Genomic DNA, 19,723 nt, shown 5'->3' on the forward strand with positions numbered 1-19,723 from the left:
CAGTATTATTTTTTTTAAAAATTTTAACGTTTTTAAAAGATTGATTTATTTTTATTGGAAACGCAAATACACAGAGAGGAAGATCTTCTGTCTGTTGATTCACTCCTCAAGTGGCTGTAACACTCAGTGCTGAGCTGATCTGAAACTGGAGCAGGAGCCTCTTTCTGGTCTCCCATGCGGGTTCAGGGTCCCAAGGCTTTGGTTCGTCCTTGACTGTTTTTCCAGGCCACAAGCAGGGAATTAGCTTGGAAGCAGGGCTACTGGGACACGAACTGGCACATGTGGGGTCCTGGTGCGTGCAAGGTGAGGATTTAGGTACTAGGCTACTGTGCTGGGTTCTTTCTGTTTTGTTGTGTAGTTTTGAGTTTACCAATCTTTTACTTACTTGATTAAATTTTTTGAAAGTTTATTTTGTTTTTGTTTTGATTTGAAAGAGTTTTGGAGAGGAGAAATAAAGAGAGTTGCATTCCCTGTTGCTCTCTCACATGCATTAGCAGGGAGCTGGATTAGCAGTGCAGCAGCCTGGACACAAAGTGGAGCCAGTATGGGATGCCAGTGTTGCAGGTGGTGGCTTTACTTGTTACTCTGATGTGTCAGCTCTGGTTTGCTGCCACATTGAGTATTTTTACATCTGTATTTGTTAAGTGATATTGGTTTGTCATTTTCTTTTCTCTTGATGCCCTCTTGGTGACTTGAAAAAAATTTTATTTATTTTAATCAAAAGATGGAGTTGCAGAGAGCGAGGAGAGAGAGATCTTCCTTCTGCTGGTTCATGCCCCAAATGGCCGCAGTTATTGAGACTGGCCAAAACCTGTAGCCAGGAGCTTCATCCAGGTCTCCCATGTGAGTGCAGGGCCCCACGGCTTTGGGGCATCTTCTACTGCTTTCTGAAGTGCATTAGAAGGGAGCTAGATTGGAAATGGAGCAGCTGGGACTTGAACCAGTGCCGATATGGCAAGGCAGTACTACAGGAGACAGCTTAACTCACTGATCCTCAGTGGTGGCCCCATCTTGGGGATATTTTGATAACAGTGCAGGGTCACATCCACTTTCATTCGGCATTGTTTTGCCAATAGCTGAAATCTGTAAGTCAGAGCTGGGCAGCAGCTTGGACACTCTTTGGTTCAGCCTCTCCTTTTCTGATAGGGAACCTGAGATGTGGGTTGATATCTATGGCTCAGGTTCCTGAAATAGGCTGGAGTGCCTGGGACCGCCTGTCCAGTCCAGGTCAAGGGTTGTCTGTAGCATCCTGTGATTCACCCTGTGATGAATCGTTTCTATCCCTTTAAAACTCTTTTGAGAGTTTCCGTTCAGGTGGCTGGGAGCAATCTCCAGGTTTGTTGCTAAGGGATTCCCTGTGTGGGCGCTCTCAGCTCTTTGTTGAGACTGGATGAGAGTGCATAGAGCACAGCAAAGGGTGGGCTCTCCTTCCTTCTCCTTGCCCCAGCCTTATATGTATTTGGAGAGGTGAGAGTCAAGAACTCCTGGTCTCCGAGGTCTCGTTGCCAGGGCCCTACCAGGCAGTTTCAGTGAAGGGAGTTCTGCAGAGGCGGAGCCAGGTTCATCACACTGCAGGGCTGCTGAGCACGTGTGCCGTGTCTTGCTGTGTGAACTGGGGCTCGGTAGGGGATAGAACTGTTTCTACTTTCTGGAAATGTCTTCTTCCCATGCAGCCTCTGCCCTACTGGTAGCGCTCAGGGAGCTTGGTATACTGAGGAGCCGAGCAGAAAAGCCAGGTTCCCCAGTGTGTCCCACTGTCGCAGTCCTGAGCTGACACAGGGAGACGGATGGGTGAGAGGCAGCACCTTAGGATGTAGCCCTCTGATAACTCTTCTTCAAAGGGACTTTTTTTCCCTCTTTCTCTTTTCTTTTTTCTTTCTCTCTTTTTCTTCCTTTTTTTTTCAAGATTTATTAATTTTTATTGCTAAGTCAGATATACAGAGAGGAGGAGAGACAGATGATTCACTTCGCAAGTGACCACAACGGCTGGCACTGATCCAAACCCAGGAGCCAGGAACCTCCTCCAGGTCTCCCATGCAGGTGCAGGATCCCAAGGTTTTGGACCATCCTTGACTGTTTTCCCAGGCCACGAGCAGGGAGCTGGATGGGAAGCAGGGCTGCCAGGATTAGAATCAGTGCCCACATGGGATCCCAGTATGTTCAAGATGAGGATTTTGGCTGCTAGGCCATGCTGCTGGCCTGCCTGTCTGCCTGCCTTCCTTCCTTCCTTCTTTCCTTCCTTCTCCCTATCTCCCTCCTTTCCTCCCTCTTTCCCTCCTCCCTCCCTTCCCTTCTCTCCCTCGCTCCATCCCTCCCTCCTTCCTTCCTCACTCTCTTTCTCTTTGTTTGTCCGTCTGTCAAGATTTTTAGCATTTTTTATTGGGAAAAGGCAGATTTACACAGAGAAGGAGAGAGAGATTGTTTGCTGGTTCACTCTCTAAGTGACTACAAAGGCCAAAGCTGAGTCAATCTGAAGCCAGGAACTTCCTCCAAGTCCCCTCTGCTGGTGCAGGGTCCCAAGGCTTTTAGCTGTCCTCCACTGCTTTCCCAGGCCACAAGCAGGAAACTGGAAGGGATGTGGAGTAGCCAGGACATGAACTGGGACCCATATGGGATCCTGGCATGTGCAAGGTGAGGATTTAGTCACTGAGCCATTGTGCTGGGTTTAAAAGTGACTTTCTGTGATTTAAAAAAGTAATTGGTATTAGGGCTGGTACTGTGATACAGTGGTTGAAGCTGTTCCCTGCATTACAGACATCCTTGTGGGCACCAGTTCAAGTCTTGGCTGCCCCACTTCTGATTGAGCTCCTTGCTAGTGTACCTGGGGGAGCAGCAGGAGAAGGTCTAAGTACGTGGACCCCTACCAGCCAAGTGGGAGACCTGGATGAAGCTTCTGGCTTCTGGGGACACAGCATCTATATGTCAACACATGGAAGATCTCTTTCTCCATGTTTATAACTGTGCTTTTCAAGTAAATAAATCAAAATTTTAAATGAGTATTTTGTGTCAATTATAGAAACTCTGAAGTTGAAAGACTCCAGACCAACCAAAGCGTGCTTCCTCCTCTCCACCAGCAGGATTTCAGCAGATTGCTGTTGTGGGCAGGACGGGCCCCTGCAGCTGCCAGTCCGTTCTCAGACAGTCTCTTTTCAGGACTCCCTTTGCTCCCCTGCCTCTTGCGGAGAATGGTGGGTGTTTCTGGGTGGCATTGCTGTGTGATAAGCTGCGTTTTTGTGGGTATGCTTAACTGGGAGCCCTTGCTGCTCACTTGGCAGTGCAGCTGCTCCTCCATTTTGCTCTGAGGTGGTCCAACAGTGCCCACTTTCTGTGCTCTTCTCTCCAAATCCTGGCAGGAGGGTGGAGTGACTTCTTGTAGCTGCACTTTCTACCATTATTCTGATAGTGAAGGATAGGAACTGGGAAGTGAGGCCAGCTTATGACCCTCCTGTCATGAGAGCTTGCCTCTTGTCCCTCTGCCCTTAACAGGCTGTGTGACCCCTCTGGCCAGTGATATTTCTACAGTAGCCATTTTCCTGCTGTAAAAAAGGAAGGAACAAATCCTTTCTTTCTTAATCCAGGGTAACTTTCTCCCCAAGTTCCTCAAATGTATCTTGCTGCCTGTAAGGAAAGCCCCAGGGAATGGACATGTTGGAATGCTCAGCTGTTCTGTGGATTCTGTCACCAGGCTGAGGAGTGGGAGTCCTTATTGTATTCCTCTAGGCAGCCTGTCAGGGTTCTAGCATAGCCTGACCCGTTATCAGCAGGGGGACAGATGCTCATCTTTTTTCTCATCCACAAAGCCAAGTGAACAGGCACTTTTATGCCTTCAGGAATGGCCTGTTTTGTTTCACCTGAGCTTGAAGAGCCTCCAGTGCATGAGTTAGTGGACAGAGCCAAGTTCAACAGCAATCGTCCACCATCAGCCCTGTCAGCCCTGTGCCCAGGTGTTTCTCATCTGATCCTGGTGATTGCTTGTCTTCAGGGCTATCCAGACTTGTGACAGTAGCTGACAGAGCAGACTCTGAGTGCCATGTGACGTGCCCTTGGGCACATGGTGAGCTCAGGGGCAGAGGTGAGATTTGTCCATGCAGGTATGTTTGTGTGACCTAAATGCCAGGGCTAGAGCAGGATAGGAGAGTGCTTGCTGCTGACTGGCTCCAGCATTTCCAACTGGGTCTCAGAAACTTGAGTCTCCTTTGTTGACTGGTTGTGCTGAATTAATTAATTAATTAATTTTAAATTTTAATTTATTTGAAAGGCAGAGGGATAGATGTCCAGAGCTTGGTTCACTTTCCACTTGCCCTTAACAGCCAAGTTTGGGCCAAAGCTCAGAGTCTTGAGCTCAGTCTGGGTCTTCTATGTTGATGAGAAGGATCCAGCCATTTAAGCTGTCAGCTGCTTTCTCCAAGGATGTGCATTAGCAGGAAACTAGAATCTATAGTGGAGCCAGGACTTCACCCAGGCACTTGGGATGTGACTATCCTAAGTGGCATTTTATGCAGTATATTCACCTCTTACTGTGTTATAAAAAGTATTGGTGGGTCTGGGCTGTAGCACCCAAAAGTAAGAACCACTTGGGTGTGGGCTGGTTGGGCAGGGTAGTGCTACTCCACCTGCCAGGACAGGAGGTGGGCCAAGTCATGCTAGGCCAAGAACCCACCATTGTGCGTGAGATCTGCCACTGGAAGATGACCTAGTAGAGGAGCTCTTGGGGAACTCCTCTGTCATGACGCTGTCATGTGAGTGCAAGAACCAAGTCTGGGAGCAAACCAGACCAGGCCAGGTTATACCTGCTGATGTACATGAGTGTCAGGGTAGGCTAGGCTGCAGCACCCACCAGCATAAGCTGGGACTGGTGATAGACTGGGCCAAGCCAGGCTATAGCACATGTAAGACCCGGAGGGGTGGCAAGCCAGGTAGATGGTCTGCAAGGACTCCACTGCTGGGCCACTGCTGCCAATGGTAAGCGTGAGAGCTGGGGCTGGGTTGTTGGTTTGCATGTGAGCAGGTTTAGGGGGACAGCCAGGTTGGACTAAGCAACCATATCCACTGGTACATGCATGAGCCAAAGTAAGTAAGGGTTGATTGGGCTTTGCTGCAGCATCGGCTAGCAGGTGTTGGGACTGGGGGCATGTCTTGACAGGCTAGACCACAGAACCACCTGGAGAGTCTTGGACCTGGAGAGTCCAAGAGGGCTAGGAGTGCACGTAGTAGGGATATTGTGGGTACTCCTCTGATGGACTGCAGCTCCCACTGGTGAGCTTGGGAACCAGGGTTGAGGGTGGGTCTGGCTGGACAGGCAGTGGCACCTGCCAGCATGAGTGTGGGCTGGATAGTGGAGTTGGTCAGGCTGAGCTAGGCTCCAAAATCCATTGATGTGTGTGAGAGCTGAATTGCATGCAGGACAGACTGGACCAATCTGCAGGAACTGGGGCTGGGGGAGGATCTGGTGGGAGTTATTTGGGATCACTCTGACTAGGCTTTAGTTCCCACTTGTGTGTGCATGGGCTGAGTGTGTGGTGGGCAGGGATGGTCTGGGCTACAAGCATCAAGATGGAGCTGGGCGCAGAACTGACCAAATTGCAACCACCAATGCGTGTGTAGTTTGATGTGGGTGAGTGACTGAGCTGGATCCTGCACTGGTTGGGACACTCAGGAATCAGGTCTGGAGTCACCTTTAGGGACCTTCCAACTGGACCACTGAACTTAAAACTCCAGCCACCGGAAAAAAAATCATAGGATCTGTGGTCTGTTTATGGAGTGCATGTGTCAAAACTGGGTCTCCTCGATTGTTAGAATCTGTGTAGTGGACAGCATGCCCAGTTTTTTTTAAATATATTTTTGACAATCTTTATATAGTTAATTTGGGTAAAAAGTTCAAGGGCTATAGGAAAGTGGGTAAGACTTATTTCCATATTGTTTCCTTCATTTTGTGTGAGGTAAAGGGGGATTTTAAGGGAGAAGTCCCACCCAGTCTCCCACCCACCCCAGGTCCCTGATGTGGGGCATGCTCCGAGATTCTTACTCGAGTGGTTTTGATAGTTCAACAGTTATGAATTGCTGCCAGTCTCGCCACTCCAAGCACGATGAGGTCATTGAAGAATCCACTGATTGACATAGTCCATTATAGAGTCTCCGTTTGCCCAGCATTTCACTGCCAACATATAGCTGAGGTGGTTGATTGACTTGTTCTGTCTTCTGTCTTTTCTTGATTAGGGTTCTGTGTCAAGCACTTCGGTTATGGAGATCCCCAAAGAAACTTAGTCTGAGGTGTTCCCAGACCAGATTCTTGTATGTACTAGCAAGCACAGGGCCCAGCAAAATCTGTCGCCCCAATCAGCTGGTGTTTGCAATTGCTGGGTTGGTTCTGTTTTCAGCCCCAACTTCCACTGGAACCACTGGGTATTGTAGTCCAGCCTGGTTCTGCCCAGCACATACTCGACCCTCACATAAACCAGTGGGAGCTGCAGCCTAGTTGGAGCGACCCATAATAACCCCCATCAGGCCCCCTACCCTGGTTTGCCAGTACGTGTAGCCGGACTAGTCCAGTCTGTCCCACATCCCATTCGGCTCTCGTACATGTCAATGGGTATTAAAGCCTAGTTCCATCTAACCAGCTCAACTATCCAGCCCTCACGGATGTTGTTGGGTGTCTTTCTGTCTAGCCACCCCAGCCCCATCTTAGTTTTCATGCCCTCCTGTGAGAGTGGTAACCCAAGAGGGAGGAATTTTATTTATTTTTATTGCAAAGTCAGGAATACAGAGAGGAAGATCTTCCATCTGGTGATTCACTCCCCAAGTGACTGCAATAGCCGGTGCTGCACCGATCTGAAGCTAGGAGCCAGAAGCTTCCTCCAGGTCTCCCACACAGGTGCAGGGTCCCAAGGCTTTGGACCGTTCTCTACTGCTTTCTCAGGCCACAGGCAGGGAGATAGATGGGAAATGGAGCTGCCGGCATTAGAACAGGTGCCGATATGGGATCCCAGCGCTTTCAAGGCGATGACTTTGCTGCTAGGCCATGGCGCTGGGCCCCAGCATGCCCAGTTGTTCATGAGGAACATGACATCCAGTTCATTGAGGGCTGCAGAGGATGTTTAGTGCCAGAGAGGGCAGAACAAATTGGACAGCTCTCCTGGCTAAGCTTTAACAGTGAGTGTCTGGATGCATGGAGACTCTAAGGTGAACTATGTCAGCTAATGGACCTTGGGAAGATTTCCTGAACCTTGGAGCAGTGAAATCAACAGCAACTCAGGACTATTGAAATCACCTAAGCAGTGCCCTTGGAACATACTCCGCTTCGGGGATTCTGGGATGACACTCATCCCTAGGTACTGATGCAGTTGGACTGCTGGGAACGGTCTTCTCCCCTTTTCTCCCCACTTTCCCCAGATACAGGAAGAAAAAAAGAGATTGGAAACAGTTGTCTCATCTACTTTCCCCCAATCCTTAACCTTCTCCACCTTAATTGGTGGTCCTCAAGGGCATGCATCCCTCTTAATTATGTAAACATCATCAAAAATAGAATATGTTTAGTATTAGAAAAAAAAGTGTGGGATTTGTGCCATGGGAAAGCATTCTAAGCTTTTGCCTGTGGTGCCAGCATCCCATAAGGGTCTGGGTCAAGTTCCAGCTGCTCTACTTCCCATCCAGCTCCCTGTTTATTGTCTGGGAAAGCAGCAGAAGATGACTCAAGTCTACCCATGTAGGTTCACTCCCCAAGTGACTGTAATGCCTGGAGCTGAATTGATCTGAAGCCAGGAGCCAGGAGCTTCTGCTGCCTTCATTGGAGCCACGGAACCAACACAGCAGAAGCCGGGATTTCAGGTCACTTTCTGAGGAGCTAAGGCCCAGATTCATAGTTCCATACACAATTTTTCTTGGTTTCTCCAGCTATACGAGATAGTAAGGTGTTTTTATAAGGAAATAAAATGTAAAGATTCTCTAGCCAATTCTAATATGTTGAAAGTGCTCTTTATTCATTGCTTTCTGTCATCCTGTTTCATGTCAGTAACTACTAAAGAAAGGGAGCTGAGTAATCATTTGCTAACATTTTGTATGTGTGCTTGTTTTGAAGGTACATGGGAATAGGACTCTCGGCTCAAGGCGTCAACATGAACAGACTTCCTGGTGAGTCACTGTTCAAGCGAGCATTTGTTTTGCTCTGCTCCATTGGAGTCACAGTGGCAGCTGAGAGGCTGGGGAGGACTGTTTTGACTTTCCGTCTGCCTCAGGCCCATTGAATGGAAGATCCTGAGAGGTGGCCATTGGGCTGCGTGGTGTGGGTTTCTATTTCAAAAATTAATTGGCAGATGATTGTTCCTCATGGAATTTGAACTATTTGCCAACAAAACCAGGTGACCCGAGCCTGCTCCCACTGGTGTTACACCTAGGTACTTCTCTCTCCTATTGGCTTTTGCTGGCTGGCTGGGGACTCAAGATGTTACCAAAAGGCGTGCACTGGCAGCCTGGACTCATTTGTTACTTCACCAAGTTAAAGATCAGACTCAGCATGGTTGAGGTGATTCCTTCCTTCCATTTTTTTTTTTTTTTTTTTTATTTTTTTTTTTTTTATTTTATTTATTTTTTTTTTTTTTAGATTTATTTTTATTATTTTTTATTGGAAAGGCGGATATACAGAGAGGAGATACAGAGAGGAAGATCTTCCATCCGATGATTCACTCCCCAAGTGAGCCGCAACGGGTCGATACTATGCCGATCCGAAGCCAGGAGCCTCTTCCGGGTCTCCCACGCGGGTGCAGGGTCCCAAAGCTTTGGGCCGTCCTCAACTGCCTTCCCAGGCCACAGGCAGGGAGCTGGAAGGGAAGCGGGGCTGCCGGGATTAGAACCGGCGCCCATATGGGATCCCGGGCGTGCAAGGCGAGGACTTAACCACTTGCGCCACCGCGCCGGGCCCCCTTCCATTTTATTATTATTATTTTTTTTATTGGAAAGGCGGATATACAGAGAGGAGAGACAGAGAGGAAGATCTTCCGTCCGATGATTCACTCCCCAAGTGAGCGCAATGGCCGATGCTATGCCGATCCGAAGCCAGGAGCCTCTTCCGGGTCTCCCACGCGGGTGCAGGGTCCCAAAGCTTTGGGCCGTCCTCGACTGCCTTCCCGGGCCACAGGCAAGGAGCTGGAAGGGAAGCGGGGCTTCCGGGATTAGAACCGGCGCCCATATGGGATCCCGGGTGTGCAAGGCGAAGACCTTAACCACTGCGCCATCACGCCGGGCCCTGTTTTTATTTATTTGAAAGGCAATATGACAGAAAGAGAAGGAAGAAGGAAGAGATAAAAGAGAGAAAGAGAATATTCTATGTATTTCCCATTTACCTGTGAGAATCAGAGTTAAGTTCAAGGAGCCAGCTGCTTGAGACATTATTTCCTTGTAGAGTAGCTTAAAATTACATGTATGAAATCTGTTCCCTTTATATAAATACATAAGTAATTAAAAAGAAAAAAAGAAGAAGCCCAGACTAGCTGGGACTGCACCCAAGCCCCTCCAGCATGGAATGCAGGTGTCCCAAGAGTGATTTAACCTTTGTGCCTAATGTCCGTCCTGCATCCCTTCCTTTGCCTTGTGACTGTATTTTCCTCATAGTCTAGGTGTGATTATATCATTTTTGCTAATTAAAGTAGGTGCTTATTTTTAGAAATTTGTTCTAAGTTTTATTTACCTCTCACAGATTTTGATAAGTTCTTTTGGTTTTTCATTTTAAGGTGCTTGTATTTTATGCTGAATTAGGTTTACTGATTCAGGTTGTATTGACAGTGGAGGGCTGCTGTATAATTTTACATGATTGATTGAACACTATTTAATTGTGTTTAATTGTCTGAGTCTGGCAGCATTCTACCATAATTAGGAAATTAACAGAGAAAATTTTAAAAGTTAGTGCTGAATTATGTAATCAAGTTTGCTAAAATATATAGATACAAAGTTTGTTCCTGATCCATCATACAGTTTCCCAGACATGTATTTCTTATTGATTTATAGTTTTATAGTTTATTAAGAATAGAAAAATTTCAGAAATTATGTCACCTGGGGTCTCCTGCTGAGCCAGGAGCTTTAGATTAGAGATATGAACAGATATGACTGATAGCTGGGGTGCTGGGCAGGAAAGACAATAGGTGGGATTGTTCGTCCTTTCTTTCTTTCTTTCTTTTTCTCTCTCTCTCTTTTTCTTTCCCTCCCTCCCTCCCTTGCTTCCTTCCTTCCTTCTTTCTCCTTCCTCCCTCCCTCCCTCTCTCTCTTTCTTTCTTTCTTTTTTTTTTTTTTGGTAAGTTGCATTTATTTTGGGCCTGACACAATGGTTTAATGGCTAAATCCTTCCTGCAAATGCCAGGATCCCCTAAGGGCACCATCATGTCCTGGCTGCTCCACTTTGCATCTAGTTCCCAGATTTTGACCTGGGAAAGCAGTAGAGGATGTCCTTAAGCCTTGGGACTCTGTATCTGCATGGGAGATCGGAAGAAGCTCCTGGCTCTTGGCTTTGGATCAGCTCAGATCCAGCCATTGCAGTGAACTACAAATGGAAGAGCTTACTCTCTCTTCTCCATAAATCTGATCTACCTTTCCAATTAAATTCCCAAAAAAAGGTATTTTGGTTGGAAAGGCAAAATTACAGAGAGAAGGATAGAGATAGAGAGGTTTTGTATTTGCTGGTTCACTTCCCAAATGGCCACAATGGCTGGAGCTGAGCTGATTCCAAAGTCAGGAGTCACAAGCTTCTTCTGAATCTCCCTTATGGGTGCAGGAGTGCAAAACTTGAGCCGCCATCTTCTGCTTTTCCAGGCCATAAGCAAGGGTGCTGGATCAGAAGTGAGCAGCGGTACATAAAATGTCGTCCATATGGGATGCTGGTGTCACACAGGTTGAGATTAGGCTGCTACAAGGTGGCAGCCGCAATAGGTAGGATCTTTTTTCTTTCTAAATGTGTATTTATTTTTATTGGAAAAGTAGATTTAGAGAGAGAAGGAGAGACAGAGAGAGAGAGAGATTTCCATCCACTGGTTCACTCCCCAAGTGGCCGCAATGGCTGGAACCGAGCCGATCTGAAACCAGGAGCTAGGAGCTTCTGGGTCTCCTATGTGGGTACAGGGACTCAAGGCTCTAGGCTGTCCTCGACTGCTTTCCCAGGTCACAGCAGGGAGCTTAATGGGCAGTGGGGCCACCGGGACATGAACTGGTACCTATGTGGGATCCCAGGGTGGATGCAAGGTGAGGATTTAGCCACTAGACTATTATGCCGGGCTCAATAGGTGGGATCTTAATATTGGATAGGCCAAAACAAAGTGCAAGAATCAGGACCTAGGGAAGGTGGTGCTGCTGAGTGTGGGTACCTCGGGACAGGAAGTGGAAGTTCCTCTCTTGCCCACTACCTGCAGACATGGACGTGGAATGTTGGCCTGGCTGGTTCCACCTTTCCCATAGAGAATGGGGCTAGAGACTTGTCAAAAGTAGCGGAGTGCCTGAGGGATAGCTAGGAGGACAGTGTGGGTGCCAGCTGAGCTCTTTCCTGACCTCACCATACCTGGGCAGCAGGAATGGAGCTTTTGTTCTAATGGCCCTGGAAGGCTAGAAGCCTGTGCGTTCAACTTGACTTCACAGGACATGGGTCCTGCTGTGCCTGTTGAATTGTAACACTGTCTTGCTAGCCCCAGGCAGGCATCTGGCAATCTGGATTGTGTTTGATGGAAGCTGAGGAATCAAAGCCATGCTTTGGTTGGTGTTTGTGAAAGACAAGTTTGCACACCTGTATCAACAGGTACATAGTAGTGGTGCATGTCTGTTGCTAGTAGCTGGAGTACACGCTGATTTTTCTTGTTGTTTTTCCTTGCCTGCTGCGTTTGTTTCTCTGGATTTTTGGGGCTGCATGTTGCAGTGTTGAGTGTTCAGTGCTTGCCTTGTTGGCCTCCCACAAAGAAAATTTTAGAAGAAAAAAATGAACTAGTACTTGATCGATAAATCGATTGATCGATTGATCTTTTTCTTTTTTTCAGATTTATTTCTTTTTATTTGAAAGAGATACAAAAAGAGGGGGAAAGATGAAGAGAAAAATCTTCCACCCACTGGTTCACTTCCCAAGTGGCCTCAATGGGCAGAGCTAAGCTAGTCCAAAGCCAAGATCTAAGACCTTCTTGTTCTTTCCTGTAGTGCAGGGGCCTGAGGACTTGAGCCATCCCCGACTGCTTTCTCAGTGCATAAGCAGGGATCTGGATCAGAAGTGGGATGCTGCTGTTGCAGGCAGAATATTAACCTGTTGAGCCATGGTGATGGGCCCTTTCCTTGTGTTTTTGTTTTGCTAAGAATATGAGCATATCATTGTAGCTAGAACGTGGGTGTCAGTTGGGCCAGAGATAGGGAGGAGTGGGAGGATCAGCAGACCTTTTAGGAGGTAAGCCAGTGGAGTTGGTGTCCTCAGAGCAGTGAGTGATGGGGCTGCAAGCCCCTGGCGCTGTGCTTCTAGAGTGGTGGTGACTGTTTAATAAAGCAGCCTGGCGCTGGCGCTGGCACTGGCCTTTTTGGTGCTGAGTCTCAGAGTCATCAGGAGCAGGAAGGAGAGCATGAGTTGAGCAGGCTTCATCTCAGTCAGCCCAAGCAAAGAGGTTCATGCAGAAAGTCCAGCATGGCCTGCTCCTGCTGGGCCCTTTCAGCTCTGACCCCACACCTGTAGTGGCACTGACTACACTGCCTGCCTGCTACCCAGCTGTGTCCTTGGGTTCGGAGCTCCTTGGGGCTCAGAGCATATCTCTCTGTTAGCACTCGCCTGAGGCAAGCTCAGGGCTTGGCGTGATGCACATGGGATGCAGGATGAGGCTGGTTCCTGCTCCCCTGTGAAGGGCTTGTGTAATCCATGTGTGTTCCAGAACCAGTCAGGAGTGACATCCCGTTGGCCTGCAGACTGTCTTCAGCTTGAAGGAGCCTGCACGTAGAGCTTAGCTTCCCCTACTGATAGTGTTTGTGGGGGCTTTGGAGTGATCTGTTCTTGCTGTATGTTAGGGCTCAATGTCATTGAATCAGCTGTTGGCTTACATTTGGTCATATGCGGAAATGGGCCTTGAGGGCTCTGAACAGCCTGTGAAATAGTGTTGCTCACTGTTTAAAAATGTAAAATGGAGCCATGCAGTCTGCATTTGCATCCTGGTGGCTGTTTACCTTGAGTAGATTATTTAATTGCCCATGCCTCAGTTTCCCCATCTGGAAATGACACTTTGTAGCTTACTCATGGCTAGGGTGGCTAACAGAAGTAAAGGAGTTAATTCCTATGAATATTCCCTGACACAAAAATGAGGTACATAAATAATAGCTTGATTTTTTTTTCTCTCCCTGAAGAAGGAAGTACCTGAACATATTTAAAATTTTTATAATTTTTATGAATATTTGTGTATCATTGTGGAGTTAGCTGTAATCAGAATGACACATTCTCTCAAGTGCTTATATTTTCTGAGTTTGATGGACATGTTTAGTATATGTTAGCTGGAGTGGAATTGTGGGAGAAGATGGTACCACTCTTAAGATTTCCAGTGTTTTCTTGTCAGTTGCAGTGGCTCAGCAAAGACATCTTGGCCTCCAGGGCTGTCAGGGGCAGACTGGCAGGCACTCTGAGGCTTCACTTGGTCCCCAGGGCAAATGAAAGCAGAGAGCCCCGGAAGTGAGGCTGTGGTGCTCAGACTTTCCTAGGAGTGTATGGGTTTGTCTGAGCTTGCATGTCTGAGGTTTCTGTTGGAAGATAAGGATTTTTGATGTTTACCTCTCATGAGGTGTTTTTGGCCTCCTTAAGTGTAAAGGAACAGGTGTGGCACTCAACCAAGGATTTCTGAACCCTTAGCTGAATGGCTTGGTGGTAGGGCAGGGCGATCTGAGGCAGGTGAGTGTGCTGACAACCCCACCCTAACTTTGGTGAGCTGGCAGGGAGGGGCTGAGGCCAGGATCCCTGGATGGGAGCAGCAGTGAGAGAAAGGCAGGGCTGTGGCTACAGGGAGAGGTTTGGGTTTCTTCCAAACCTCAGTACTTTGAGGACGTGTTGATGCTGTGTCTCATACCTCAGAGCCAGCAAGATTCAGGCTGTGTTGGTAGGAAGCCCAAATACATACATCAGAGTCAGGGAGATTCTGGCTTCCACCTGGCCTCTTCTGTGGCAGAAGCAGCTGCTGGCACAGCTCCTTGGAGGAGAACCCAGGCCCACTGAAGCATCCCTGCTTTGGTTGTAACTGTTATATCAGACCACAGCTGAGGGTTAGGGGTGAGGAATGTGCCTCCTGAAGCAAGAAGTAACCTGCAACCAGGCCCTGGCCTATGGACTAAGGGATACAGGGTGGAGTTGGACTGTCTGCTTTCCTTTGGCGGGATCTTCATGAGTGATTATCTTTTTTTTTTTAAAAAGATTTATTTATTTTTATTGGAAAGTCAGATATACAGAGAGGAGGAGAAACAGAGAGGAAGATCTCCCATCCGATGATTCACTCTCCAAGTGACCACAACGGCCGGTGCTGTGCTGATCCAGAGCCAGGATCCAGGAACTCCTTCCGGGTCTCCCACATGGGTGCAGGGTCCCAAGGCTTTGGGCCGTCCTCGACTGCTTTCCCAGGCCACAAGCAGGAAGCTGGATGGGAAGCAGGGCTGCTGGGATTAGAATAGTGCCCATATGAGATCTTGGCACATTCAAGGCAAGGACTTTAGCAGCTAGGCCACAGTGTTGGGACCAAGTATTTTTTCTTCCAGAGCTTACCAAGCCTGTTGTGAGTGGTAGTCAAGTGCGTAAGCCCAGTTGGAAGCCACTTCTGGTTGGGATACAGTCTGCAAGCAGCTGATATTTTACATCTGCACATGCCATGGGAGAGGGACTGCTGATAGCAGGCATCAGGGAGAACTCTAGGGGTACATGCCAGGTTTACTGGAGGCATAAGATAGGCCCTGCTGGTGTGGCAAGCACTGATGACTAATAATAGGGTGTCCTCTGGCCTTCCTCCCTCTTTTCTTAGGGCTACTGCACAAGCACTGAAAAATGCTCATGTGCAGCAAATCCACTAACAGGTGGCTTGTGTGTTGAATGTCTCAGAGATTATTGGTACCCAGATGTGTTTCACCCGCTTGGTCATTGGGATGGATATGCTGTTGTTCTATCCTTGCCAAGCAAGGAGTACTCGGTCCCATTGCATGTAGGCTGGGCCCCTTGCTCTTTACATCTGATGAGCTCACATTGTGTCCACTATGAACTACGACACTTTTAGGAGCATCTTTCACTCCAGAACCTACAGTGTTTCCCAGGGTTGGCTGTAGTGTTGCACTGACCTGAGGGGGAATGTGTGTGTGTCTCTAGCTAGGTGAGTTTGGCATTCAGGCTGCTCAGTTTCTGGGTGTATCTGCCTCAGCCCTGTTAGAACACCTTGCAACAAGCCTGAGCTCACATGTCTGGACCATAAGGTAGTACAGCCTTTCCTAATCAATGTCCTGTCCCAGAACCTGGGAGAAGGAAGAAGCCATCTTGCTGTCACCTTAGTTTTAGCCTTTGGATACCTTGATGTGGCCTTGCTTAGAAATAGGATCAGGGTCCAGCATGATAGTGTAGTGGCTGAAGTCCTCACCTTGAATGTGCTGGGATTCCATATGAGCGCCACTTCTAATCCTGGCAGCCCCACTTCCTGCTTGTGGCCTGGGAAAGCAGTTGAGGACAGCCCAAAGCTTTGGGACCCTGCACCTGCTTGGGTGAAGAAGAAGCTTCTTCTTCCTGAAAGAAGCTCTGGGATCCTGGCTTCCGATCTGCTTAGCTCCAGCCGTTGTGGCCACTTGGGGAGTGAATCATCGGACAGAAGATCTTTCTGTCTCTCCTCCTCTCTGTATATCTCACTTGCCAATAAAAATAAATTTAAAAATCTTAAAAAAAAAACACCCAAATATCATCAGCCAGGAGATTTTTCTGAAGCCACTGGACCACTGCCCAACCCTGCACTGCATCTCCTGTTCTTTCTTCATTTGAGCTATCCTTGGAAGATAGCTGGAGCAGAGGAATACATGTTTAGAGGCCCTGTAGCTCTGGCAGGCAGTCCAGAATGGAGGCAGGCAGTCAAGAATGGAGGCTGTTTGACTGATGAGGCCCTAGGGCTGGGAGCTGGTCAAACCCCTTGGTAGTCCAAGCAGTGGTTGTTGGTGTCAGTGCCACCCGACCCACTGTAGTCCCTGTGCATGAGCTTATTTCATGTCTGAGGCTTCTGCTTCCTTGAATCTCCATCCTGGGTGCTGTGTCCCAGGTCCTGGGGCCAACCAAGCTTCTGTTTCTTTTGTGGTAGCCTCTTTGCTCACCTCCAGGAGGCCCTGTGTGGTCACAGCACACTGGGGCTGCTCCTCAGCCTTGTGAAGTTAGGAACTCAGATGGGAAATTACTATACTACAATTTATTACTATACAATAATAGAAATTACTATTTCTAGTCAATGGGGACTCCTTGGCTATAATGACTGTTTTCTTATTCAAAATACCTGTTCCCATCTCTGTTAAGCAAGGTAAAAAAATTCTGGACTTGACATTGTTTTTCAGGGCAAGTTAATACTTTTGAGATAAGAGGCTTCATCGATAGCAGAAGGGTCAGTTCTGAAACCTGAGTTTGTTGGTCTCTGACAACAGTGTCAGGTGTCCTGGTGAGGTGGTGGAGTGGGGACTAGCTACTGCCTTGGCCTTCTTAGTGCTGGGCAGAAGATCCCAAATTCACTGGGATATCACTCATGGGCCTCCTCTGGAGAAGGCTTTTGTGCAGACACATCTCTGAGAATCCTGTGAGGTATGCAGAGTCCCAGGCTCATATATTATTATGGTTGCCTGTCTTCTGTCTTTCCCCAGAGGTTTAAAAAGACCACAGAGGAAAGGGAAGAAAAGCTAAACCCAACTCTAAGAGATCCCAAGTCATGAGAGCTGAGATTGTACCTGTTTTCTTAGACTAACTGAGGTGAATGAGTCCTGGCTTGTCCAGTGGAGGAAAGCCTGCCAGATATGGATGCCATTTGAACCATGCTGTAGGCAGAACTACCTGGACCCATTTGGCTGCCCCAGGGACTCTTGTGGCCATTAGGAGTGACACAGGTATGAATCTGTGAGTGGCCCTTTCCCATGCAGGTGCTGGCTGTTGAATCACTTGCCCTGCCTGTAGCTGCTGACATTCGAGCTCTGTCTCAGTACAGGGCCTGGGTACCCATGGGAGGCTGTGCCTACCTGGTGTCAGCTCATGGGGTCATCCTGCAGAGATGGCCTCCTCTTTTAATGCCTGCTACGATAAAAAGAAGACCTGTACCCAGGGCACTACCTGCCCCTTGTACCTGCAGCTGCCAGAGGCATTACCCTAGGGTCATACGATTGTATTCCTTGATGCCAGGATTCTGGAAGCTCAGGGTAACAGTCATGGGAGTGCCATGGCAAAATGTGTTCTGATGCCAGCCACTGTTTGCTGAATGAAAAAAATCTCTTTGGGACAGGCATTGTGATATAGTGGTTAAAGCTGCCACCTGTGATGCCAGCATCCCATATCTAGTCTGTCTACTGTACTTCTGATGTGGCTGCTTATTGGTGGCCTGGAAAAGCAGCAGAAGATGACCCAAATGCTTGGGCCCCTGCCATCCATGTGGGAAACACATGGAAGCTCTTGGCTTCTTGTTTCAGTCTGTCCTAACCCTGCCCATTGGAGCCATGTAGAGATATCTCTATGTCTCTCCCTCTCTCTCCTTTGCCCCTCCCCTTCTTCTTTTTTTAAGGGTTTATTTATGTTTATTGGAAAGTCAGATATACAGAGAGGAGGAGAGATAGAAAGATCTTCCGTCCATTGATTTATTCCCTAAGTAGCCACAATGGCTGGAGCTGAGCCAGTCTGAAGCCAGGAACCTGGAGCTTCTTCTGGGTCTCCCATGTGGATATAGGGTCCCAAGGCTTTGGGCCATCCTCTACTGTTTTCCCAGGCTACAAGCAGGGAGCTGGATGGGAAGTGGGGCCACTAGGACACGAACTGGCACTCACATGGGATCCCAGTGCATGCAAGGTGAGGACGTTAGCTGCTAGCCACTGAGCCTGCCTTTAGCTCTGACATCTGACATTCAAAGCAATCAATCAATCTTTAAAAAGGGAAAGAATCTCTTTGCTCTTCTTTTTTCCTGATACCCTTTAAAAAAAAAAGATTTCGTTTTATTAGAAAGTCAGATATACAGAGAGCAGTAGAGACAGAGAGGAAGTCTTTGCATCTGTTGATTGACTCCCCGAGTGCCTGCAACAGCTGGAGCTGTGCAGATCCGAAGCCAGGAGTCAGGAGCCTCTTTTAGGTCTCCCACTCAGGTGCAGGGTCCCAGAGCTTTGGGCCATCCTCGACTGCTTTCCCAGGCCACATGTAGGGAGCTGGATGGGAAGTGGGGCTGCTGGGATTAGAACCGGTGCCCATATGGGAACCTGGTGCTTCCAAGGAGAGGACTTCATCTGCTAGGCTACCCTGCTGGGCCCTTCCTGTCATCCTTTGTAGAGCTGCATCAGGCAGTGGGTCTGTTAGAGTTATGATTTTTGAATCCTGGCTCTTGGCTTCAGCCAGGCCCAACTGTTAGCATCCCAGCCATTTGGAGAATGAGCTGTGGGTGGAAAATCTGTTTTCTCCCTCTTTGTCCATCTGCCTTTTGAATAAACAAAATAAATCTTAAAAAACAAAACAAGGCAAAACAAACCAGCATAGCTGAGACTTGAACCAGCACTCCTATATTCAGTGTGAGTGTGCCCCAAGTCACAGCTTAATCTGCACCACAATACCCACCACTCTGTTTTTACTTGTTGACATTCTGGGGAGAGTATCTGTGTGCCAGATTTTTGGGAGAGAGTGATTCTGTGTGAGTGACACCCCTCCCCACACCCATCATAGAGCAGCCCTGCCATGATGCCCACCATGGCACAGGAACTGTCTTCACAGCAACCCCTTGCTCAGGAAGCACCTTGGACAACATGGCCCAGCACCTTTCTCCTAGAGCCAGTGTGAAAGCCAGTGAGCATGGCTGTTGAACTGTGCCAAGTGCTGCCTCCCCAGGAAACTAGAGAAAAACCAGAGTAGAACAGGTCTGTGGCTGTCACTGGCAGGCCATATTCAAGCTGCTGATTGGGACAGGTGGGTATTGGCCAGCTCCAGCCACGCAGATTCTCATTTAGTCCTCCTGTGAGCCCTCAAAAGTTTCTCCAAGAGAGCTTGGCAGGTGTCTGTGATGTGATGGGATCAAACCCTTCTCTACATCTCTAAAGTTCCAAGGCTTTGGGCTGTCCTCTACTGCTTTGTCCTGTGACAAGCAGGGAGCTGGTTGGAGCATCTAGAATATGAACTGGTGCCCATATGGGATCTCGGCACATGCAAGGGGAGAATTTAACCATTAGGCTATTGTGCTAGGCCCTGCCTGAGTTCTCTCTGGAGATTCTTAGACATCGTCTGTTTCTGAGTGTGTATGTATGTGTTTTCCAGTTTCTGGAAGCAGCTTGCCTTGACTTATAGCCCTTCTGCTACTTCAAAGCCAGCAGTGTAGCAGCTTCTGTTTTAAGATGACCTTATGATTGCTTTGGGCCCATCTGTCAGATAATCCAGGATAATCTCCTAGATAATTTTCAGAGTTCTAATTTATCCACTTTTTAAAACTCCCTTTCATTGTGGAAAGTAACATTTCCCTAGACTCTGGGGATTAGGTCACAGACTTCCTTGGATGCTTTATTCAGCCTGCCCCAT

General features: G+C 48.1%; 1 protein-coding gene across 1 annotated transcript in view; it reads left to right on the forward strand.

Moving 5' to 3' along the window:
• The window catches only part of RANBP10 (RAN binding protein 10), a 59,633-nt gene that overhangs the window by 14,398 nt on the left and 25,512 nt on the right, over positions 1-19,723 (forward strand). Inside the window, exon 3 of the mRNA XM_040982521.1 lies at positions 8,075-8,127. Coding sequence (XP_040838455.1) covers positions 8,075-8,127 — 53 coding nt within the window. The remainder of the gene's footprint in view (positions 1-8,074; positions 8,128-19,723) is intronic.

Source organism: Ochotona curzoniae, unplaced genomic scaffold, assembly GCF_017591425.1.
Source record: "Ochotona curzoniae isolate NIBS_2020 unplaced genomic scaffold, NIBS_Ocur_1.0 contig_3622, whole genome shotgun sequence".
NCBI classification, from domain to species: domain Eukaryota; kingdom Metazoa; phylum Chordata; class Mammalia; order Lagomorpha; family Ochotonidae; genus Ochotona; species Ochotona curzoniae.